Genomic DNA, 24,319 nt, shown 5'->3' with positions numbered 1-24,319 from the left:
ATTACACATAGTGTAGCTTGTAATAGTTGTAGGTCAGGGCTTTGATCAGCAATCCTTGCGAAACGAAAGCGTCGATACTTCATTTTGGATTACGGAATACCATTGTAATTTTGAATCTTTATCTCTCTTTACTCATTCTTTCGCCCGAAAAATCGACAGTTTCGAATCGTCATTGTATTATTTTTCGAGCTTAACTTTGTTTTGTCTCTTCATTGATTTTCTAGCTTGAGAAGAGACAATCAAACATACGACCATCTCGAACGATATCGCCTTGAAATACTGTCACAATTGCGTTTATCTTGTTTTTACAACATTCATCATACAATCGTTTCATTTTCAATAAAACACGCTCGCTTTATAACCTCAGTGCTCGTAACACGAGCAATGCTTAAGTCATCCTAAAATTAACGTATTTCTATCTCGTATATGTTCGTCTTTTGTCATTATTCTCGTCCTTGTCATAGTCATCGTCATTGTCGTCGTCGTTGTTCTGGTCCTCGTCCTGGTCATCGTCATCGTCGTTGTTGCGGTGACATTACATTAGTAGATAAAATATTACGATGCTACCTTAAGCATACATACTTATCGTTAACCTTCTTTTTCTCATTTTTTTACATACATTACAACTTGTACATACATTCAATCAACATACACGATGTAAAAAATCGCACGCGCATACATACAACATACATTAATAAATCCCTTGTAAAGAATCGTTATTTCTCATCGTTTGAATCATTCGTATTTTTGTTTTTTCTTTTTCCTTTTTGTTTTCATACCTCGAATACTAGCATTTGTGTATTCACGTTAAATTTTTCACGTAGAAGGCAGTAAAAGTATTACGATTAAATTGCGGTGTACATAAAAATTATATCTGGATTTCGATTTGATCAATATCGATTGATGAAACTTTCGCACAAGATATCAGTACTCATCCCACAACAACAACAATAACAACAATAATTCTCTTTCGTCCGTTATTATCTAGATGCATTAGTAATAAAGGGTACGATCGAGTCAATAACTATCATTGAGACACGTTGAGATGCGATCGTAAAATGGTTCGAATAAATTTTAATGTTGGACAAGGCGCGCGACAAAGTGGTTACGCCTATTAAACTAGTACGGAACGTATCAGGAACTTGGTCAAGTATAAACAAACTATGGGTCCATTTCGGGAGGAAATAAAAAGGATAGAAAATCTTTCAATGGAGAAATAAATAGAAAAATGCTGGAGTGAACGAGGATCGGGCTGGGAACGATAGATTTATGCGTATAAAAATAAGAATTTATCTTGATATTAAAAATTTGTCTATCTTACGGATTAGAACCAGCGCATCGTCGTACTCGAATATTCTAATCATACGAATTTCGGAACAGTCTCAATTATTTATACGCGTATATGTATACATCTATACACACACGTACGTACATGTACGCGCGCGCGCGCGCGCGTGTGTGTACATATAACACACATATATACACACACATATGTATGTATATACTTACATACGCGCGTGTGTTTACTCTCGAATTCAGTATAATTGTATTCCGTTTCTATGTGAGCTATAACAAATAATCGTGGGTACAACGAGAGTAATAGATAGCCATATATAATTTTGTCGTAAGAAAATCTGTCATAAATCGAGGAAAAATAATGTTTTGATTAGGCACAATGCGACCATGTTACCAAGAGAAAATAAATGCGATTTCAGTTTATTTTTCTAACGAATTCTGATCGCAATTGCATCGGCGTTCACGATGCGTCATTAATCCTCGTTACGGGACACTATTTTGCGTACATATTTCGAAATGTGTTAATCGAACGCCACTCTTCCACTGTGATCTTTTCCCTTTCGTCGATAATACAGATCTCACAATGGACGAAAACGAAAGGAACACGATAGTTAATCACTTTCAGGCTAGCGCTCGATAATTAAACGCGATTGTATAAGTGGAAAACTCTATACCCTTTAAAAACAGTCTTTATACAGTGCTTAAATTATTATATACAAAATGTAGCAGGTTAAGAGGTAAAAAGTATTTCCTTATCGTAAGTAATTGTTACGCGTTAAATTAATCAAATTCGCAGTTATAGGATTACATCGATTTCGTTCGCGATTAATCGAACATGGTCTTGACTCGTTATACCCTGCTTATATTTACAAGAAAGCTGCGGGTGCACAGTAGTCGATCGATTGACAATATACTGCGTGCCTTACAAATCTCAATTACGTAAAAACGATCGAGGTATCGTTGTTTTCGTACTCTTAAATCGAAAATAAATGCGCGGTTTTTCAGTACATGAGCGAACCTTTTGCTCGTTCTTCAACATATGCTTATATAAAAAATACAAGTGCAAATATACAGATTTACAGGATGTAAATAGATGTAATCGGGTAGAAATCTCGACCATTGTATGAAACGGACGGGCATAAGACTTAAAATCTAGAATCTAAGTACATCCTTATCTATGTCTGAATGAATAAAAAAATGTAAGTAAAGATCGTGCGATGTTGTCTAATGCACAATAAAAAAGAAAAGAAGAACAAAAGAAACTTACATAGTAGTATAAGCTATCGTATCTGAGTAAAGAGTCTCTGAGTAAAGAGTATCGTATCTGAGTCATCGACCGCAGATCGAGCGTGATGAAAGTCTGAACAAAATATGAAGAAACAGATGGTAGTTGGCCAGCGCTGTCCAATCAAGTCGATTAAATTAAACCGTTCGTTCTTGGCCTCGATCCTTACAAAAGCGAATATAAAATCGGAGGAATTTATTCGCCGTTGCTCTCTGCCTGTCGACTTTCCTCGACGTTCACAAGAAAAACAAGAGAACGAGAAGAAAAAAAAAATAATCCCTCTAAAAGCATCGAGTACAATTCTTCACGTGGAAGTGGCATATCATCTTAACAAAAATATTACGGCACAATTTCCCATGATTGCGACAAATAAAATTATAGATTTGGAAAAAAGTGGCGCCAAACTAGAATACGCCTTTTCCATGTCTTCGCAAACTCCTGCAATAATAATAATAAGATGATTACAACGATTATAAGCTGTACGACAATGGCATAAACATTGCATTATTAGTGGATATTATTTGATTTTGATATAATCTTAATAAATACTTAATAAAACGGTATACAGAGTAATGTAATAACATAATGTAATAACGTAAAGGGAAGAGATAAAGTGATAAAAGTAAAAAACGATAGATGCACGTTTGTTTATTAAAATACCTTGACTGACAAGCGTGTAGGATCGTTCGTCTTCGATCTGGCCTCTACTACAGACACGATCCAATTTAGTTAACCAAAGTTCCTGTTCCGAGACTTGAGTTTTAATTGCTTTTCCGGTGACGGACGTCTTCTCTGTACTACCGTCGAATTGCATAGAAAAACAAAATGTTTGTCCAAAACTTGGGGAAGGTTGATTAGTTTTTAACGACACTATCGTATACCAAATATTTTTTTCTTCCCAACTACCATGACAATAATACGCTGCAACAGCAACAACAATAAATATAATAAATAATAAATAAATATGGGGCATAGGAGATGCGTGACTAAGAAAAGTACTACAAACAAATTTGATGCTTACTTATTTCTTCCGTATCGCATGTTTTTCCAATAAGAATTTCATTCTGATCCGACGAGGCACAGCCTATTTCAACATTGGTTCTTTTACAATCCTCCCTTTGTAGTTCTTGTTGTTGCTGATGTTGTTCTCCTCCATATTGATGATGATGATGATGGTGATGCTTCTGTTGGTGTTGTCGTTGCTGTTCGTGCGATTCTTCCTGAGAAATATCTTCGTGCCAATTCTTTCTTTTAGTAATTCTAGAAGAGTGTCTCTCACTACGACGTTGTCGACGAAACGAAGTATTAGATACACTGAATGGAGTAAATCCCAAGATAAAATATCGTCCAGGATTGGGACACTTTCTCTGACGTAATGAAGAGCCTATACAATTACGAAACGAATTACATGGTAATATACATACATAGTACGTTTCACGAATTATACGATTAAAATAATCAACTCGGAGTATCGCTTACTTATTAGAGTGGTATACGCCATTGTAGATGTGTCTGCAAGGGAACACGCCTCGTCTGGCATTATAGCTTTTTCATCTATACATGTTACATGTTCCAAATTATGAAAGAAGATAATCGAGACACTCGAGAAATAAAACGTCGAGTTATACTTACCCGATTGCTGTAACTCTATAATGTGGTGATCTCTTTTATGAAATATCATGCAAACATAGCCAATGTCACTGCAAGAGTAGTATATGTATAATATGTTACAGTTACTTCTATATTTGTAATATATACTCGTATAAGTACAACTGTTACTTACCAACCGCTAGTAACGTGAGCAATCAACTTTACTTTATATCCTTGTGTATTTTCCGTAGGATGTAATTTCTCTAGATTATGACAAACAATCTTTTCTTCGTGAAACGTATCCCCATCGGTGTTTTGTACTTTAACTTTGAGTGTTGCATTTTTATTCGTAAAATGATAAACTTTAGTACCGTCTAAAGAACGCCAGTCATGATGTTCGGTAATCCATGAAGGATATTTGCATCTATTGTGTTCTTTATCAACTGCAAATCCAAAGCCCAATGTCTTTGTAAGCTCACCGTCTCAAAGGTAACGAATATTGGGACAAATGAAATTGATCGAGGAATTTTGTATACCTTTCGTAAGTTTTATAGTTGGTGACCCCTCCGAAACTGTAGTTAGGCCGTTACAAGTTGGTTCACCTGACTGAGCGAGTAAGTAGGCCACCTTTCCCTGATGATGTGTTTTCTCTTCGTACAGGAAACATCTGCTCATGGGAAGGATAAAAACAAAGACAAGTTTAACGTTTAAATTTTAAATTTAATGCGTGGCCTATCGAATCATGCATACCTATACATTTTTTCGGCACTCGAGATACTTCTTCCTTTTAATGTTCCAACGAGGTATTTGTTACGACCATCGTTCCATACAGCGAGGCATTGTAACTCTTCCGCTAAAATGTAAAAACAAGAGATTCGTAACAATATTGATTGTACTAGAATATGTGCATATATGTACGAAAACAACATTTATCCGTGAAATGAATAGATGACAACAATAATGTTTGCTTAAGCTTACTGTTACTCTCGCTTCGTTTGATATCCGGGCAAGCCTGATATTTCAGAAGTAATTTACTTTCGTCAGTACATTTCTCCCCAAGGCTAATAGGCATTGCACATTCACCAAAACCCTTATCATAGGTAAACGTAAATGATGGTCCACTAAAAGGACAGGGTATGGGCTTGGAATTTACGCGAAACATGGAATACAAGGTATCATCGGACTTAATGTTCGAGCACATTTCGTCCAAAGTGGTTTGTTCCGTATAGCACCATCCTGGCAAGAGAAACAAAACGAGTTTTACGTATTTAAAGACACAAAAGTGGCGAGGAAGCAACAAAACAAAGATAAAATTCCTTGACTAACCTTCACGAAATTGAATCACATTCTCATGCCGATCATTAATAATTATACAATAATAGCATTTGTCACCACTGAAATGTCATTGCAAGGATTAATATGTCTTCCAGCTCCATGTTAGCCGTTGTTCTTTTATTATGCATTCTGGAAAGTACCATCTTCAAATACTTACTACACGATGTAAGAGTCCTCGGATCGCTCGATGCATGTCCTTTCGCCTATAACTGTTGTATTTAGGATAATTGGTGCGATTTTCCCATATTGATACCATTCTCCAGTCCATGCAACTGGAAACTCGCAAGAACCTGTGACAATTTTATAATATTACTAGATAAATAGTTTATCCGCTTTTGTTTCTTACTTGTTCTTAACTATTGTCATCTTACAATGACAAGTCTGATTATAGATTTCTACCGTTTACCATTTAATGTTGAGCATTCCAACATTATTACACATTACCTTAATGAAAAGGAATACATATATGTTTTCAATGTCGATGAAAAAGGAAAAGATGGAAATTGTTCTACATTCCTCCAATGGGTCACATACATTATACACGAAATAGAATCAGTAAAGTGCATTTTACATTTGACCCGTTGCATGACTTAACAATTGCATGACATATGTATATTATATGAGTACATATGTATATTCACCATTTACAATGTGTACATCACCCAGGGATAACATCAGCAGTATTAACATTGTTGCTGAGCAGTGAAGATGTCTTTCCTCGTATGAAAAGGAAAATTCTCGCATCCTGAAATATAAAAAATAATTAGATGTAATTGATTTTTTACATCTAAACTATTCTTATCAGTCCTTTATATTATCAATTAACTATTGCTGTCGCACAAAATAGTCGAATCATTTCCGATTTTTCTTTCTCTCTCATTCCATTATCTAAATTCTAAGCTATTCTAAATAGAACTTCAATTCGAAATTTCATTGTCTGTTATTAAATGCTTGTCTGAGATTAGAATATCATAGAGTGTTGATAGTGAATATCGATTTCAAATTATTGCCATCTACTATTCTTATTATTTTCGTAAAATTAGCTCTATGTATCACGTACCGATTCGAGCGTATCGTCCGTTTTCTAAAATGCGAGAAACCATAATGATGGAATATACAGAAGAAAATATTCATTACGATTACGAAGGTACGACGGTAACGAAAGGATGTATGTACAGAGTTTAACGGAACTGCGAAAAGCGTCTACGAAGGAAACCCACGAGAAAGATGCATTATTTAGCAAAGTACACGTGTCCCGATCGGTTTCGTTCAACGTGTTTTCTCCCTTTACCGCGAACCTAGCGTGCACCTCTTCGTACCCTATCGTTCGAGGGATGCGCGAATAGGCGCGGATCTGCGCATCGCAACAACCCTTAAACGTCCAATTTTTCTCCTGTTTATTACATATCCTATATTTGTTGTCTCTCGAAATTAACAAGCGTGTTTTATATTTCTTCTAATTTCTACCTTTCTTTCTATACTTAGTTTTGATATGAATCTTCAAATTGCATAACTTGTTCGTCTATAACATCGATTCACACCGATCAACACGAGTTTAATCGTTACTCGCGACATTCATTTTACGATGTAAGAGATGAAACCCGTTCTCATCGAATACGCACGAAAATATACAATTCTCCGGACCTGTCATTGACTGATTATCTGATGATAATCATGATTCATTGTCACTGGGAATTGGGGTTGTCATTAGGAACACTAACCTTTTTTGTATGTCTGGCATCGCAAATGCAAAGCTGATTCGAAGAAGACAGAACAGTTTTGAAAAAAATCACCTAATGATATTCCATGATCGAAATTCAATATTTAAGTATAAAGTGATCTTGTTGACCATGAAGCAATTCGTTCAAATTTCAGAATATTTCGAGCGGAAGATAGTATAATATTGTTAAATAATTTACAATTACAGAACTCTGTCACCACGTAAACTATTTTTAGAAGAGCAAAAAGAAGACGAGGGATTACTGTAGGACGCGGAATTCGATTTCTCCTGATTGTTAATGTTCCGCAATAATTAATTCAATTAATCCGCGATCAAAGGGACGCGTTATACACGATCAGGTCCTTTATTAACGGAATGTTTTTCATCAATTTTACCATGGAAGAACAACACACCACTCTTTTTACTAGCACTAGCACTATCATCGTAGGTACCACTTTGATACAAAAGCATCACCAATGAAAACAACTACATTGAACACTGATTTTTCTTCCTGTAAATGCATCACACAAACTCTTTTCCGAAATTCTTTCACTGAAATTTTTTGGTTTCATACAAATAGAAACTAAATGAAAATGCAACACATGGAATATGCTACTTTTTATTATTCTTAATCTTCAAATAGTTTGTATTGGCAATGGAATTCAGTATTCACTACTATGTTCGACCCTAAAATTTTAAAAGTCTGTTTGTTAATTTGCTCACTTCTAGAAACAATGGCGGTAGCCTATGAATAGCGAGCAGAACGCCGCGCTGTTGCAACTATTTCTACGGTACGGTGCAACACTAGGATACTACACTGTAGAACCAGCAGAACCCCAGCATCCCAGCATGCATCACTGAATATATAGACTGCTCGCCTATAAATCAAAATCGGTATGTATGGTGTGTTAGTAAAATTTTAGTGCCTTCTTGAACCGTAGTCTTTGTCCTTTCCTTTTTCTTTCCTTTCCCTTGCCTTGTTTCTTTTTGTTTTTATCTCCATTTCTTTCTCATGTTAATAATTGTTACGAAACGGTATATTATTTGTCGAGTCTTTCATCATAATCTTTCTTCTTGGAATAAATTAGGGAGGTGAAGTGAATGAAGAACATCGATTGTTCAATCATTAACTCTATATTATAGTAAATGTTCTCTGTTACTGAAACAGTAATTACAATTGATGAAAATCCGTACGAACAAATAAAACATAAAGCCATGTTTTTGAATGTTAGATAGAAATCCAAAAATTTCTAACGCACATTTATGCTTATGATGTGTATTAGATAAAGTATAGGATCGTGCTTGTATCACGATTATGTAAGCAGGCCGGAAACTCGCTAGGGGAAACCAACCATCTTTTGAGCAAAAAAAAGATCAAGATGGAGAATAAGGAAAGAATCCGTCCTACGTTCTTCGTTATCCGTGTCATGTTTTGATATTTTTCTCCATTAATCTCCATTTTGATATTTTTCGACTCAAAATAAGCGCTTCTCTCCCCCTCTCTCTCTCTCTCTCTCTCTCTATCTATCTATCTCCCATCGGTGTTTTGTGATGATTATTGGGTAGTTCCATTGACCGACGCTACAGTTTAGAGACATTGTTGTCAGTTTGTTAGAAAGGCATATCTGTGCGTTATTGAAAAGAAGAATAGCGTAAGAAATACAGGTCCGATTGATTATTTCATATAGACACAATACAGTCATAAAGATAAGCATGCATATTGGTCGAGAGTATCACATATCAAACAAAACAATATAGCAATATGTGACGATGAACGATATCAAGCAGTATTTTCCTTGCTCCTGTTCTGTTTCGCTAGTTTTCTTTCCAGCAACGTACCATACTTATGTGCGCGTCAATGAGATTGTAGTAATACAGATTTAGTATTATTAGCAAAACTTTGACACAACCTACCGGCTGTCAGAGAACTACCAGGAAATAATCACAAATCACCCGAGGAGCGTTCGAACACCTTTATATTATTGTATAAACAAGTTTGGATACATTTATACTAAAAACATAAAAAAGAAAGGTGTTCAAAAATTGAACCGTAAAGAAACAACATGAAAATACAAGAACGGTCTGGGTCTGTGCACGTGCGACACACATATACATATACATACAATGAAAGTCTCAAACAGAACCTTGTTCTGTTTATATGTATGATTATGGTTTGTACATGGACAGTCGTCTCTGGGTTTGTCAAGTCGTATCACAGTTTAGTAACCTAGGGACTTTTGTGGAGGCACCTGTATCGACCTAAAATAAGAACAGGTCTTGGCATTCGCTAAGGAAAGCCGTCCGAAAATTGAGTCAACCCCAATCTAGTCGTGAAAAATCAACATGACAGATCAACAAAGCCACGTTTTGCGCATGCGCAACGCATACATCTACATTGTCCTGCAGTATATGAGTGTCGAGACTTGTTTATACGATTGCGGACGAAACAATTAACTTCTATCAGTTCTACAAGTTCTATATGGAATTATAGGGGAAACAATTATTTGGCATATGTTAGTTCTGTAGCTTAGCCAACGAGACGAGGCGGTAGACGTAAACAAAAGGTGATTAACAAATAAGGGAAACAAAACGTAGTGACAATATTGTCACTAGTAGCCAGCCAATAGCTGCAGCCAATAGCTGCAGCCAATAGTTGCAGTCACAGCAATCACGCTTTGTTTATGTCTACTGCTTCGTCTCGTTGGGCAAACTATAGTCGATATAGTCTATTCCGTTTAACATTGATCATATGTGCTTGATAAATAAGTCTGTCATGAGTGATGAAAAACATTCGGATAATTTGAGTTACAAAAATCTTGTGTAAATAACAATCGTTCCAACGAATTTCAGAGGGAAGCGGAGTTTGTGACTATGTAGCTATTTTTATGAAAAGTAAAATAGTACGTTCGTTATTCAGCTATTTTCTCCGGCATGTTTAATATCGTAGTCCGATATCTTATTAAGAAAATTGTTTCGGAAATTGAAGTGAACGGAAAAGAAACAACAGGTGTGAGTGATATGTTGATACTCACACAAGCGTAACTTATAGACATACATATTATTTTCAATTCCAAAAATTGGTGAGGTTTACGATGAACCCTAGAGTGGGTAAAAATCCAGCCGCTTATACTAATATACTAATTACATATTTACATATACATACATATGTACATACTTGTATATTTTCAATTTCAACCCTAGAATGATAACGCTATAGCATTTTTTGATTGTTTCTAATAAAATAAGATTTTCAACATTTCTAAGAGATGTGCTTCTGCTCTTTCTTAGACATCTTAATAAAAGATAAGAAGTTTATGGCTTTAAAGAAAGAAAGGGAATTAAAATTTACATTTCGTCATTTAGAAATGTACGCTAAAACGGTCTTCGTTCGATATATTCCATTTACAATGGTTTTGTGAATACTTCAATCGTTATACATATATTGTTTTTGATGAACAGAAAATATAATTTATATCCTACTTATGTAACTTCAAGGAAATCTTTTATAATTAATAATAATTTCGAAAACAAACTAAAATTTAGAATTTGCCACAAAACGTACAAACGATATTAAATGCATTTTCAAATATACTTGACATTAACAGACGGAATAATTAAGTCTTGACTTGAACTCAAAAGACGCTCGAAAGGATTAAGTAATTAAGAGTCATATCGACATATCTACAGTACGTTCTACGAAATGAATTTTTTTTTAAACAACAATATTTTATATGATACCATGTATTCATAGAATGCATCAAGGATAGTCGATACATATGCATGCGCATTTCTGAACCTCCCTTGATACCCCGATATTGTTCTATATCCGCCTATAGAGACACAACATAACATACATGTACACACGCATACATATGTACGTGCGATTTATCGGTCGTCCAAATCAGATTGTAACAAATTTAACGGAGATAAAGAAATAATCATAAATAATATGGAAAAGTACCGTTTTGAAAGTTTTGAAGACGAAATATGTAGGTCACAGAAAGCTCTTGAGCGCAAGTCCGTCGCGAAGCAAACGCTACTTTTCGATCGACACTGTTCGTTTCGTAAAATACGTCGGTGGTAGGTCGACGGACGCAACGTTTAGAACGGCGCACGTGTGTAAATGTTACCGAAGATTTCCTTCGTCAGGGTATGTTTTTATCCAATTTGAACTTGATACATTTCCATTCAACTGTTTTTACGTATATACATGTAGATGCACACGCACGTTCACCAATTTTTCCTCAACCCCGAACCTCAACCCCAATTACTCCCTATATTTTATTCTCCGCATCCTTCTTTATTTCTTTGTTCATTTTGATCCAGAAGAAAATATGTAGCGATTCAGCGCTTTTAACAAAGAAAGTTACGAAATAGTGCATAGATCTTTGGCTACGCTACGACCAGTCACATTTTGATCGCTTGGAGAATAATAATTTTGAAAAGGAATTGTTCAAATTACAACAAAATATGTTATTGTCATAATTAAAGTTATGCTAAAAAGCGTTTCGTTATTAAACTACTCGTATTATTGTGTTTTTTTTTCATTTACATTCCGCAAAGGGTTTTAATTATATTTCACGTGCATGGTGTTCCATAGTTTTCCGAGTGTTCCTGTTACAAAAATACTCTGTTTAAATTATAGTAAATGCATCAGGATGTCTTTCTTCACTTGGAAAGGGAGCAATCGTTCCGAAAATACTGAACACGGTGGACGCAATTTACAAGATGGTCTTTTTCAAATTGCATCTCAAGCTTGTCACATATTAGTACAAGTAAGTTTACTAGAATTAAGTCACTTTCACGAGTTTCGCACACTCGAGTAAATGCGGTTTATTTATTTCTACTTTTATTTCTGTTTTATATCCATTTAAATTGTACGCATTTCTCTTTTTCCGTTTTTTTTTTTAATTTTTAATTCCTTTAACAATCAGTCTTTAAGTTGAAATCAATATGAAAGAACGGGAAAGAGGTGAAAAGATTTCCATGATTTTACATTTTTATTTTTACATATACGAGTTGCGATACGAGTGCGCGAGTAATTTTACTGATCGTATGAAATTCGATCCGAAAGGTGAACAACACGCACAACGTTTCGTACGGTGGAAACAATAATGTAAGGAATATCGCATATTCGAAATGTTCCGACAATGACGAAGATTCGATACGTCATACAGCTTCTTCCACGAGTAAAGCCACTTCTTCCACGGTTAAGTCTTATACGAAGTACATGAAAGAACAAGGCAAGGATCAGGATGTAGTCGTTTTATTGCCACATCGTAAGAGCAGAACGCCTCTTGTTAAGCACAAATTATCCGTATGTACAATTACGTAAGGATTCCTTCTTTTTATCCCATTTCGAATGCCTTTGTCTTATCCATCAAACAAAAATTTACCTTACTTGTCACAGACAGTTTCTGAGAATGCCAGATTAGAATTGAACCCATCAAAGTATATCGGGAGTGGTGGTAGAAATGGTGGTTCTGGTGTTGGATCTGGTGCCAGTGCAGCTAACGGTAATACCACCGCTCCTGACGATGATGTAGAATTGTGGGATTATTCCGGTTTTATGTTGAGAAACGATACTGATGATCCAATTACGAATGGGAAGTTAGTGTTTCTTTTGACCAGAAAGATGAAATACGATCGAATATCCTTAAAAAATAAGATAATTAATTAGCCGTATTAATATTGTGTGTTACCGAAACAGATGGGGAGGTGCACAAGGATGGTGCAGACCAAGCTGCATTCCAATTACAGTCATATTAATTTTGATAGTGCTGGTTGTTTTATTGCCGTTATTAGATCATGCAGCGGATAAATACGCGTTGAACGACACGAATTTCGATTTCGATACGAGTTGCATGAATAGCTGTAATTTATCTTTCGTGGAAACTCTGCCAATCGGCATGAATTACACGAATAACACCGTTTTTCTCGACAACACTTACGACTCTTGGATCAAATTGATTTCATTGGCGCGGGAAAAGATAGAAATAGCATCGTTTTATTGGACTATGAGGAGGGAAGATGTATATCCAGACGATAGTGCGAAACAGGTATGTAAGTAACTGAATTTATGTGTTCCAGGAATTTTTCGAAACGATTGTTTCAGGGTGAAGAAGTTTTCCATTTGCTTCTCCAAGCGGGCAGAGATCGGAATATTTTACTGAAGATAACGCAAAATATACCGTCGCAAATAAGACCGAACATCGATACGGAAGTGTTGACGAAAAAAGCAAACGCTAAGGTAATTTAATGCTGTTTTAAAGTAATTCAATAATTTGAACGATTCCGCAGGGAAGAACGTGTGTCATATTTACTGTGAGTAGGTCAAAAGTTTAAATTTTGCTGGATTGCTCGGAGGAGGAGTACTTCATTCGAAATTATGGCTCGTTGACAGAACGCATTTATATATTGGTTCTGCGAATATGGATTGGCGGTCGCTCTCGCAGGTGAAGGAACTTGGTTTAATGGCTTTAAATTGCAGTTGTTTGGCAAACGATTTTGCCAAGATATTCGACGTAAGTCGACTGTTTTTGGTAATCCATGTACGGATACTACGTAATAGCTAACTAAACGCTAAAGCTATTTTTTGATATATTTGGTAGGTTTATTGGACAGTAGGCAACGATGGTAAAATACCTTCTGTTTGGCCGGATTATCTTAATACGAGAATTAATTTAAAGAATCCGATGAACTTTACATTTATGAACAATAAGTATAAAACATTTGTTGCGGTAAGTGTGATATTTTTTTGAGGGCATCACTCCAGCATATACAAATTTAATATGAAACAGGTTTTGTGCGAATCTAAAATATCAAGTCCAGATTGAAAAAAGGGTGGCTGAAAGGGAGAAATAACAGAATTTGTATTATAATGTTGTATGTTTCAGAGTTCACCTCCGCCATTTTCGCCAAAAGGTAGAACGAATGACGTGGATGCTATTCTTTATTGTATCGAAAAAGCCGAAAAATTTATTTATATCTCAGTGATGGATTATTTTCCACTGACTATATATACAGCTAAACTCAAGTACGTATCGATTAATCTACTTACGTGTTTCTAATACGTCCATTAATCTATCTATATTCACACGCATGCGTATATGTACTACGGTGTTTCTATAGTCCCGTACGGATTGCTCATCCTATATTTAACTTTGTATAATTCGTACGATTTAGATATTGGCCGATAATAGATGATGCACTGAGAACGGCAGCTATCGAACGTAAAGTACACATACGATTATTGATATCGTCGTGGAAGCATATGAGGAAATCAGAGGTTTTCTTTTTGAAATCGCTCATGGAACTAACAGATAGTTATGCGGGTGTGAAAATTGAAGTGGTCAGTAAAGACTTAAAGAAGCATGTTTGCGTTCTGTGTAGTTCCATTATATATTTCATACATGACATCGTATTTATGCTAACATGTTTTTCTAGAGAAAATTCATAGTTCCTACGAATCCTGATTTCGACAGAATACCGTTCTCAAGGGTAAATCACAATAAATATATGGTGACCGATGTAACAGCGTATATAGGGACAAGCAACTGGTCGGGCGATTATTTTATAAATACAGCAGGCAATTGTTTCTCTTACTTTTCCTCCTTTTTTTTTTCTTTCTTTTTATACATTTGTGATTAACGATTGGTTTGTTAGGTATAGGAACGGTATTCGAGACTATCGGCGATCAGACTTCGGAAAATCTTAGGCAGCAATTGGAAAATATTTTTCATCGCGATTGGTATTCTGAATATTCTTATGCTTTAAACGAAAGTATACCATTCGTGAAACGATCGACAAATACCATCGAAGACTACTACCTACGATCATCACGTTACATATTAGCGTGACAATATCAACGATTTGATCAACGTTTCCAGCGAAGACAATGAAAATCATTTCTTGCTGCTTAATACGAAGTCTTAGAGACGAATTTCTTAAATGTCTTGTCCCTTGTCATTGACAAAATTAAACTCATTCTTTTTTTCCTTATCTTTTTTTTCTTTTTTTTTTACGAAGCACATTCTTACGATTATCCATACTCAGCAAATATCGACTTCGAGCTGACGTTTTGTTTGTTCCGTGTACATTACATACACAAACACATTCCTCTTTCATTCTCTTTTATGTTGTTCCATCTCTGCTGTTATTTCTTTAAAGACATACGCGAGCGTATATTTACACCCACGCGTACCATCTCCTTCGGATTCCATCTCTCTCACTTGCTCGTTTACTTACTCATACTTCTTTTTCTCTCCATCTGATGTGCGCATTCACGCACATACACACTCATTAACCACGAAGTAAGTACCTACGTATCTGAAATTTTAAACCTATAGGAATAATCTTACATAACGGACGTTTGTGTGCCTTGCTTTAAGTGACCTTGCGAATGTCTTCTATGAAAAATCATTTTGATATTAAAACCCAAGCAATATTCCGTCCATATAATAATATAATTCCGAAAAAGATTATATACATTTTAGTAATCAATGTTTAAACTATTCCGTTATTATATGTGATTGATTTAAATGTTGCTACAAGAAAAGGGAAGAAGAAAAAAGTATTGCACGAACTCGTGACATTTATTAGAATTCCATATAAATACAACATGCATTGGTAACGTTACACGATCTGCAACTTTTTATCGATACAAATCCTAGAATTAATAGTAAATGTGCTAATTACTGACGTATCCAGCTGCAAACAAGTTACTTCTGATGTTCATGTGACGTTTAAACTATATGCATTATACATACATCCTTGCGTGGAAAGATACGCGATTTTAGTAAATCAATCTCATAAGTGTTACAAAAAGTGGCGTTTTTCATAAGTATATTCGAATTAACATGAAAAATTATATACTTGAAAAAATGTTTACATCATTATTAATTTGTTTATTTATTGCGAAACAAAGTTCATTTGAAACTTACAGTAACGCAAAGATTCGTGCTTCTACTACAATTCGCTGCAAGCAACAACGGATTTTATTTTTCCGCGGTTCGTTATAAGCAAATCGTTTTTGTATAACTCACGTCTTTTCTATACTTATATGTATACATCTTAATTGTACTTCCGTTCTTATACATTTTTGTACAGAAACAGAAATAGATTATAAATATACATACATATATATGCAGATAAAGGTTGTATAATTATAAATTATTAATTATTAACTATTAGCATTAGAAGACAGTGCTTCTAATAGGAGGTTATTAATTTTTTCCAGAAACGTGCATATATAATCCGATTGCTATAGTATACGTCGTATGTGAGAAAACATGCTGACAATTACGATAAATCGATAAGCGTAAAGAAATTGTGATGTGGTTTGCTTTTCGCCATCTGTTGCACGTGAAATAGTCATATACATAAATAGATCATGATACATTTAAAAATATGCCAATGGTATACGAATATATTCAAAAACAGATTCATGACCTTATAACGGTAGCATACGTTTAAACGGAATATTAGTTATTTATTTGTTCAAGCACAGAATTCGAATAGACGAATTTTGCCATACTTGCAAAGATTGTTTGCTGACGAATGTGTCGTAATTGGAACGTCTAGTTTTGCGGAACGCCCGTTCGATTATCGGCCAAATTATTTTAAAACAAGTCAAAATACACGATTCTGATACTTCTTCAGATGCTTTAAATACTTGAAACGACCGAAATTCTCTTCTTCTCGCCTTTCTCTTTTCCTATCATCGATTTTTTAACAAGAAACATAGGTTACTCGCATCGCTTGAAGTTCTCATTCTATCCAATTTCGATTTTAGCTATTTACAATAACCGGGAAATTACTTCCCTCTGATTTTATAAATAGAATTTTATTAAATTCGTTAAATTATAGAGCACATATGACGAGAGTATAGGACAACCAATCAGAAAGTCACAGATCGAAGAAATAACTTAATAGGATGAAAGAACCAAAGGAAAACTAAGAAAAATGAGGGACGAAATAATGTGATAGAAATGAAGTGGTTGATGGGGGGTCGAGTATGATTGAGCGATCAAGGAAGGGGAAAGAGAGCCAAAGGGTAAAGAGGAGGGGCACTGGACGAAGCAGAGTAGAAGGAGAAGAAAGGAAAAGTAAGACTGACGACGGCACGAGTGACAATTCTGAGGTGTATCGCTTGCAAAAGGCTTGAGGTGGCATAAGAGGAGAAGGATCGGTAGATTCGGACTAGGAGAAAGTTTCCAAGGTATATCTAGTGTTTGTTTGTTTTTCCGCTCGTTCGTACAATCGTTCGTTCTTTTCTTCGTTTGTGGCTATTCCTTGCTCGATTAACGATATTCGTTTGATGGCTAATGATTTCTTTCATACCTTAAAAGTGTTGCGTGGACGTTACTCTCACGGAACATCGGATAAGGTCAGTGAAATTGTGCAAAAGTTATCTGAATAATCCGATATAATGTAGACTACAAATGTAAAATTAATTTACATTATTCAGATCGTTGATTGGTTGAAAAATGCTTCGTATTGTTTGATTTGTATCGTTGACGGAATTTTCGAATGAGATTCGTCGAATTCATCATTACATTCCATTCAGATAGGCGGTAGCGATAAACGCGTGTGTCGAGTAGAAATTGCAATCAGCTTTTCTTTTCTTTTCTTTTTAATGATTTTTCATTAGTGTATATGCATATAATTAATGTAATTTTTATTTCACACGGTTCATTTCAAACTTTCGTATATTTCTAATGTAAATTTCCATTCGAATATTAAAAGAGAGAGATAGAAGGTAAGGTAGAGGTGAGTCGCGAATAGGGTACAGCGAAAGGGTGAAACTCGCATGTGTACGATACATGTAAGATGTGTACGATGTATTTATTAATGTAGCAAATAATTTTCTTGAATTAATGAATCGACTTCGATCTATGTCAATCCACAACTTTCTTCGTCAGACATTCACCGTGAGTTCGTCACCAGTTAAAATTCGTGTCGAGCATAGCAGAAGAGAATCGTTCGGACGCATTCGTCTGTTCGTTCGTTCAGATGTGTATATCATATAAAAAATTATACGAGTAGGATAGTTGTTGTGACAGTCCGACGTAACGACTAATCATATGAAAATATCGTATAAGAATTCGGTAAATCCATAATAACGCAGACTAGTTTGTCTTTTTACAGCGACGAAGTCTCTTGGTCTTTGGAATTCTTCGTATCGAACTGTGTATTTAACGGAAGATTCTGCTGTTTTATAAAAGTTGCTCTCGCAGCATCCGTGCCGCTAGTGCTTACGTAATACATCGAACACAACCTTCGAATAATGTTGATAATCTGCAAAACGTCGGGTGTAACACTTTCTATATTCGAACGGAAGAAGTTTTTAAAATTTGAAGATCGCCGTGACCTTTGCAAACACGGAATTTTAGTGGTTCACGAAAAGGAGACTTCCACCGTTCAACCTGTAAGATGGAGTTGGCCGGCTGAAGATAGGCTAGGAGTGGGGTTAGGTTAGACGTAAAATGTAGAAATGGTAGCGGGGGTTTATATCTAAGATTCGAAGTACAAGGAAAAGGACTTTGCCGTCGTTATGCAAATATAGAATCCATGTAGTCGCGTTCTACCGTACTATTATGCCTTTTGCGTGATAATTTGTAAACATATTAACATATTAACAATTTCGTAAGCTTTGTCACCATTTCGGCTCTTTTGGCCTCCATCCTGGAAGCAAAGAGCAACTCGTCAGCGATTCGAAAAATCGAGTGAAAAGCAAGCAAAATAAACGTCGCTGTAATTAAATTTTTGGCTATTTCTCTCTAACATGTAGAACAGCAGAATAAATATAATAAAATGTAGCAAAGCATCTTTCATAGTCGGACAACGAACACAGACCGTCGATAGCAACCTTTCGATTTGAATTTGGAACATAGTAAAAGACGCCGCGAGCAAGTTCACGATCAACTTTCACTCCATGACGCGGTGATGTACGCAGTTTCTCTCTGACTAACTATCGCAAAAGTACAAACAGTTGTGTGAAAGAGGAACGGTATTCATTTTAGATTGGCATGTAGTTGATGCGGTATACCATACTTTATTTGCTCCTTTGCTTGATTCGTTTTCTTCAGTTGTTGCTCTACTGTTAACTTGGAAACGTCACGCAGCAAACGCAGCGAACACGAACAACGCGATGGTGGAAGTTCTGGTGGAACCATGTGGCCAAGAAGCGATAGTATTGGATAATGGTTGCAAATTGAACGATAATCCGACGGAACATTTGGTTCAAAGTGATCGTTGCGATTTGATTTTGGAACAGTCGAATCTCAGCCCGATTCAACAGTTCTACAATGGGCAAAGCATCTTCATCACTGGCGGTACTGGATTCGTCGGCAAACTTTTAATAGAGAAGCTTCTCCGAGAATGTCCTGGGATCTCGTTCATCTATTTGTTGGTACGTCCGAAGAAAGGGAAAGATATGCATCAACGTATCGAGGAAATTTTTGACGATCCGGTAAGAATTCTTATTTTTTCTCCAACTTTTTTTCAACCTTCCCCAAGTTCTGTCGAATTTCTTCTTTCTTTCTCTTTCCTTTTCGAGCAAACAAATTCCGATCCTACGATTTTCTCTAGCTCTACTTTTGCTTCCGGCACTACGGATCGATCATAACACGAACTCGCTTTCCCTCGACATGCCGCTCTCGAGTCACTCGACCGACCACCGATATCTCGCAACTCTCTTCTTTTTTTCCTTGCTGCTTTACCCTACTTATTCTATCTCCTCTACCATATTATACTCTCGCTACCGAAACGAACCTCTACAAATCAGCCGCTAAATGAATCTCTACGTTAAAACTAGTACGACAATTGATCACATCCGATTACTAATTTATTTTTTGTTTAGCTCTTTGGCAAAGTGAAAGAGAAGCAACCAAAATTTCGGCATCAAATCGTTGCTATAGCCGGAGATTGCGGTCAGCCAGGTCTTGGGATATCTCCCGCGGACAGGCAAATGATTACGCGAGAAGTCTCAATCGTCTTTCATGTTGCGGCAACGGTCAGATTTGACGAGAAGATGAAACTTGCCGTACCCATTAATGTTCGTAGTCCAAAAGATGTAATGGATCTTTGTAAGGAAATTTCATATTTAAAGGTACATGCACATGTATACTTTTACGTACATTGTACGAATTTAAGCAATTATAATTATAATTATAATTCGCTAGTAGTAAGCTATTCCGTAATAATAAACGGGACTTTCAGGCGTTCATCCACGTGTCGACAGCATACGCCAATTGTACGCGAACTCATATCGAAGAAAAGGTGTACGAAGCACCGATTGACGGAGACAAGTTGGCAACTATCGTTGAATATATGGATGAGAAATTGATCGAGGAAATAACTCCACGGTAAGCAATTCTTTTCCAGCGAAATTAATTCGAATTTAAGTCAATCAAAATTACATTCCGTCTAATTGTTTCTATTCTGCTTACTCTTGTTCCAATAACCCGATTAAATTATGTTGCTGCAGATTATTAGGTGCATGGCCGAACACGTACACATACACAAAAGCAGTAGCGGAAGGTGTCATTGTGAAACAGGCCGGTGATTTGCCTGTTGGAATATTTCGTCCCGGTATTGGTTAGTAGAAGTCTTAGGAATCTCTATAGCTTTACCTAGTTTTATCTCTATAACTTCCGTATTCTAACTATACCAAACATTTTCTCGTTGACTCTTTCAAATTCGATATCTCTTCTCTGCATACTTAACCACCACGCGATCGTATGCTCATTTCCCGTTTCATGAGATTAACCGGACAGGAGAAAAAATTTGATTTGAGAACGGAAACAAAGCAAAAACAACAACGTGCTATATAAAAACAGATTGGAAAATGATAAATAAAAGAGAGAGCGAGAAAGTGTGAGAGCAAAAAAGGAAAGAGGGTTGGGGTAGGAGTATATGTCAGTCAAATGTACATAAAAATTAATTTGATTGGAGGATTTGATGGAATTTTCAGTGATATCGACATACCAAGAACCGGTGCGAGGATGGATCGACAACTTGTACGGACCAACAGGTGTTGCAGCTGGGGCTGGTACCGGGGTCTTACGATCGATTCATTGCGATGGATCCATAGAAGCCAATGTTGTTCCTGGAGATTTAACAGTAAATGCTTTGATAGCTTGCGCGTGGGATGTCGCGAATCGTCGAAAGTAAGATTCACCAATCAAAACTTGCACCTTTCTCCACTCTTTCAACACTTTTCGATCCTTATTCTTAAATTTTGTCTTTCCTGTTTCTTTTCTCTCTTATTTCTATTTCTTTACACGCATGCTTTATCTTTGCCTTATTTTTACTTTATTTTTCACGCGCATTTTTTATGCACAGATCTGCAACTACCAAAGAAAGGGAAAATGGCATACCCGTTTACAATTATGTTTCAAAAGATAATCCTATAACATACGATCAATTGAAACTTTTATCCGAAAAATACGGGCTTGAGTTTCCCACTAGCAGAGCTATATGGTACTATAGTTTCCGAAATAACAAACACAGGATAATTCACCTTATGTACGTTTACTTGTTACACTTATTACCGGCACTCTTGATCGACACCGTCATGCTCTGTTTGGGAAAACAACCGAGGTAATTTCTCTCTCTTCCCCCTCCCTCTCTCTCTCTCTCTTTCTATACTTTTTTTTTCATATGATTTTTCATTCTCTTCTGTTCCAATTCTATGACTCTAATTCTTCCTCTTCTTCTCTCTATTATGAACTTAATATTTATAAATATCTTGAAATATTTTCTCAAAGGATGTTAAAAATCTATAAAAAGATACACAAATTTATGGATGTACTTAACTACTTTTCTATCCACGAATGGAAGTTTTCGAATAATAATATTAAAGAGTTACTAAATAAGATGACAGAGGAAGACCGTGAAAATTTTGCATGCGATATCACCGATATTGACTGGGACCAATATTTTCGGACATATATACGTGGAATTCGTATGTATCTCATAAAAGATCCGCTAGATACTCTTCCAAAAGCACGTATCAAGTGGCAAAGGTGAGCCTAATTAATCAGTCCCGTTCCTTTCTTTTCCTTCTGAATCCTAATGATGATGTATATTATATCATTGTTGAATGTTTGCTTTACAGATTATACTGGACCCATCAAGTGGTAAAACTAATTCTCGGTTATGCTCTATTGCGAATATGTTGGTTAACTTTATCTCTTCTTTTTCGAAATTGTATACCTCAATTTGCGTAACAAATATGCTTTACGTGTGTGATGAGAGGAAATAAACGCGCGGTAATGCACGCGGTAATGCGCGTCAGATACACATAAATATGACTTCGTTCGAAGTTCGAAGTTGGCTCAGAATTAAGTGTCGTTTTTAAATCAAGTTCATTGAGATGATCTTGGTCTCGTGTTTGTGATCGAAAGTGAGGTTACCTTGCTGATATTCTAAACAGCTCGGAAGAATAGAAAAGGAAGCAGAGAAGAAGGAAGAACACAGTGGAAAACTGACCAAAGTACTATATAGTTCTATCGCCGCGTATTCGCGTTTATTTGATTCGAGATGATCATAAAACCACCACTTAGTAACTCCAACTTGATATGTATGAACCGCGTTCAAGAAGTTTGTAAGGAAATGATGAAATACAATATAATTCCTTCCATTTCTCTTTCTTTCTCCCTCCTTTTCTTTTTCTTTTTCCTTTTTCCACGAATGTCCTTATAGGATAATTTTTTGTTGGGGCAAACACTGTCCAATTTCAAACGTGTTTTATACATATATAAAACATGTTGCTATACTTTAAACTTCCATTTATAATAAAAGCAACAATTTTCTCTCCATGAAAAATCATAATCGACTCGATTTACTTATTCTCTTGCCTCTTGCGACGACTAGTCAATTGTGATCGGTTTGAAACACATCGCGTTTAACGTTACTCGATAAATATGCAATTCGCGCATGGGATTCTCCAGCTCGCACTTTACACTTATTCTTCCTTTATTTCCAAACACTATTGCGCTTCGCTTCTACCGTAAATACACGCCCCTCCCCTCACATACACAAATGTATATTCATCCTTCAAACATACATAAATACATACACATATCCGAACTTAAATGGAACTTTTATTTCTTCACTTTAAATCACTCAACTGGTTCTGCTTACCATTATTTCCACCATTTACTTCTGAAATGTTTTCTTCCTAAATCACCTGTTTTATCCACTTTCTTTCTCTTGCATCATTAACTCTTCTTCAGTTACCTATCTCTCTTGAGTCGTCGCTCCGAATGTCATGCCGAAAAACCTAGAGAACATTCTTGTTAATATGTTGTATTTCACGTCCATCCAACATTCTGTATTCCACTATACGTATGTATGTCTCGCTAGTTGACGCGATTTAATACCTACCTTTAATACTACGTAAGAAAAAAGCCAAACGAAGATAGACGGTTTGACAGTGAAATATTTATGCATAATAAAACACGCATCATTTTTACAAACGAGTTATACCGAACCAATCATGCATATGAACATACAAACAATCATATTTCTTACTTCTCCCCCACTTACTTACTTATCTTTTTTCTCTCCCGCCTTCCCTTTCTCTATTCTCTGTCTTACCATTTTCCATTCCCGATAAAAAATTGGGAAAATCAGTATTAACATGATATATTTATAGAAAATGGAGGATTCCTGGAAAAACTAGTCGAAAGATACATCAGAATGATATACAAATATTAACTACGACGATAATATTAACAAATATGTTTACACTATGTTGACGCATCAAGAGACAGGTGGGTACATATATCAACAGTAGCTTAAATAAATATTTTAAATATCAATATTTACCAAAAATCAGAATCGAGAACAAACCGATTGACATGTATCAACTACATTATTTTAACTTTGTGTTACTTTCATGTACCAACTGTTTCCTTAGAAGCAGGTGCTTTACCATCTCGAAAGAAAGATTCAAGTTTCACTAGGAAAATATCGATGTAAAATATAAAGTACATGAAGATCAAGACATGCACACGTCGACATATATGAATTCATACTTACTTGTATAATTATAATTTCGTATAACGGTTATGTTTTAGATCTTC

General features: G+C 35.8%; 3 protein-coding genes across 15 annotated transcripts; 2 read left to right on the top strand and 1 right to left on the bottom strand.

Annotated features, from left to right (window-relative positions):
* Positions 1 to 764: 764 nt before the first annotated feature.
* On the bottom strand, positions 765 to 23,773 carry LOC122568907. 4 transcript variants are annotated; one of them, XM_043729205.1, is made up of 14 exons: positions 23,619 to 23,773; positions 23,376 to 23,514; positions 6,148 to 6,251; positions 5,664 to 5,796; positions 5,498 to 5,565; positions 5,150 to 5,407; positions 4,922 to 5,024; positions 4,708 to 4,838; positions 4,365 to 4,614; positions 4,214 to 4,281; positions 4,061 to 4,135; positions 3,603 to 3,965; positions 3,242 to 3,502; positions 765 to 3,019 (listed from the first exon to the last, which is right to left on the bottom strand). In XM_043729205.1, the coding sequence occupies exons 3-14, from the start codon at positions 6,248 to 6,250 to the stop codon at positions 2,904 to 2,906; spliced, it is 1,929 nt and encodes a 642-aa protein (XP_043585140.1). In that variant the 5' UTR covers position 6,251; positions 23,376 to 23,514; positions 23,619 to 23,773; the 3' UTR covers positions 765 to 2,903. The 4 variants fall into 4 exon arrangements, with proteins under 4 accessions (XP_043585140.1, XP_043585148.1, XP_043585131.1 ...); XM_043729213.1 differs by lacking the exons at positions 23,376 to 23,514; positions 23,619 to 23,773 and adding an exon at positions 7,950 to 8,086; XM_043729196.1 differs by lacking the exons at positions 23,376 to 23,514; positions 23,619 to 23,773 and adding an exon at positions 7,228 to 7,367.
* Positions 8,000 to 16,380, top strand: LOC122568881 (5'-3' exonuclease PLD3-like). Of its 6 annotated transcripts, none has more exons than XM_043729157.1 (12): positions 8,000 to 8,120; positions 11,872 to 12,001; positions 12,301 to 12,543; positions 12,637 to 12,836; positions 12,937 to 13,285; positions 13,342 to 13,476; positions 13,559 to 13,750; positions 13,838 to 13,966; positions 14,123 to 14,262; positions 14,412 to 14,577; positions 14,673 to 14,814; positions 14,892 to 16,380. In XM_043729157.1, exons 2-12 carry the CDS (start codon positions 11,885 to 11,887, stop codon positions 15,083 to 15,085), a joined length of 2,007 nt encoding a protein of 668 aa, XP_043585092.1. In that variant the 5' UTR covers positions 8,000 to 8,120; positions 11,872 to 11,884; the 3' UTR covers positions 15,086 to 16,380. The 6 variants fall into 6 exon arrangements, with proteins under 6 accessions (XP_043585092.1, XP_043585100.1, XP_043585081.1 ...); XM_043729165.1 differs by lacking the exon at positions 8,000 to 8,120 and adding an exon at positions 8,443 to 10,126 and having other exon boundaries at positions 14,898 to 16,380; XM_043729146.1 differs by lacking the exon at positions 8,000 to 8,120 and adding an exon at positions 8,445 to 10,126.
* LOC122568926 (fatty acyl-CoA reductase wat-like) lies at positions 16,536 to 22,872 on the top strand. Of its 5 annotated transcripts, none has more exons than XM_043729262.1 (9): positions 16,536 to 17,445; positions 19,352 to 19,698; positions 20,089 to 20,337; positions 20,448 to 20,593; positions 20,716 to 20,825; positions 21,202 to 21,397; positions 21,573 to 21,830; positions 21,998 to 22,255; positions 22,348 to 22,872. In XM_043729262.1, exons 2-9 carry the CDS (start codon positions 19,378 to 19,380, stop codon positions 22,457 to 22,459), a joined length of 1,650 nt encoding a protein of 549 aa, XP_043585197.1. In that variant the 5' UTR covers positions 16,536 to 17,445; positions 19,352 to 19,377; the 3' UTR covers positions 22,460 to 22,872. The 5 variants fall into 5 exon arrangements, with proteins under 5 accessions (XP_043585197.1, XP_043585170.1, XP_043585188.1 ...); XM_043729235.1 differs by having other exon boundaries at positions 19,316 to 19,698; XM_043729253.1 differs by lacking the exon at positions 16,536 to 17,445 and adding an exon at positions 17,591 to 17,613 and having other exon boundaries at positions 19,316 to 19,698.
* Positions 23,774 to 24,319: the final 546 nt, after the last annotated feature.

The sequence above is a fragment of the Bombus pyrosoma genome, linkage group LG1, assembly GCF_014825855.1.
Source record: "Bombus pyrosoma isolate SC7728 linkage group LG1, ASM1482585v1, whole genome shotgun sequence".
NCBI classification, from domain to species: Eukaryota; Metazoa; Arthropoda; class Insecta; order Hymenoptera; family Apidae; genus Bombus; species Bombus pyrosoma.
The sequence above is the reverse complement of the archived record's forward strand: the minus strand, read 5'-3'. Positions and strand labels throughout refer to the sequence as shown.

Bases quoted from the DNA above. Each gene is read 5' to 3' on its own strand.
- LOC122568907 (XM_043729187.1), bottom strand. From the start codon at position 6,640: ATGAATATTTTCTTCTGTATATTCCATCATTATGGTTTCTCGCATTTT. The intron at 4,282-4,364 runs GTAAGTAACAGT...CTACTCTTGCAG, and splicing joins GCTCACGTTACTAGCGGTTG to TGACATTGGCTATGTTTGCA. The intron at 3,503-3,602 runs GTAAGCATCAAA...TTGCTGTTGCAG, and splicing joins ATGCGATACGGAAGAAATAA to CGTATTATTGTCATGGTAGT.
- LOC122568881 (XM_043729157.1), top strand. From the start codon at position 11,885: ATGTCTTTCTTCACTTGGAAAGGGAGCAATCGTTCCGAAAATACTGAA. The intron at 12,002-12,300 runs GTAAGTTTACTA...TCGATCCGAAAG, and splicing joins CTTGTCACATATTAGTACAA to GTGAACAACACGCACAACGT. The intron at 14,263-14,411 runs GTACGTATCGAT...CGTACGATTTAG, and splicing joins ATATATACAGCTAAACTCAA to ATATTGGCCGATAATAGATG.
- LOC122568926 (XM_043729224.1), top strand. From the start codon at position 18,514: ATGTTGATAATCTGCAAAACGTCGGGTGTAACACTTTCTATATTCGAA. The intron at 20,338-20,447 runs GTACATGCACAT...CGGGACTTTCAG, and splicing joins AGGAAATTTCATATTTAAAG to GCGTTCATCCACGTGTCGAC. The intron at 22,256-22,347 runs GTGAGCCTAATT...TTTGCTTTACAG, and splicing joins GCACGTATCAAGTGGCAAAG to ATTATACTGGACCCATCAAG.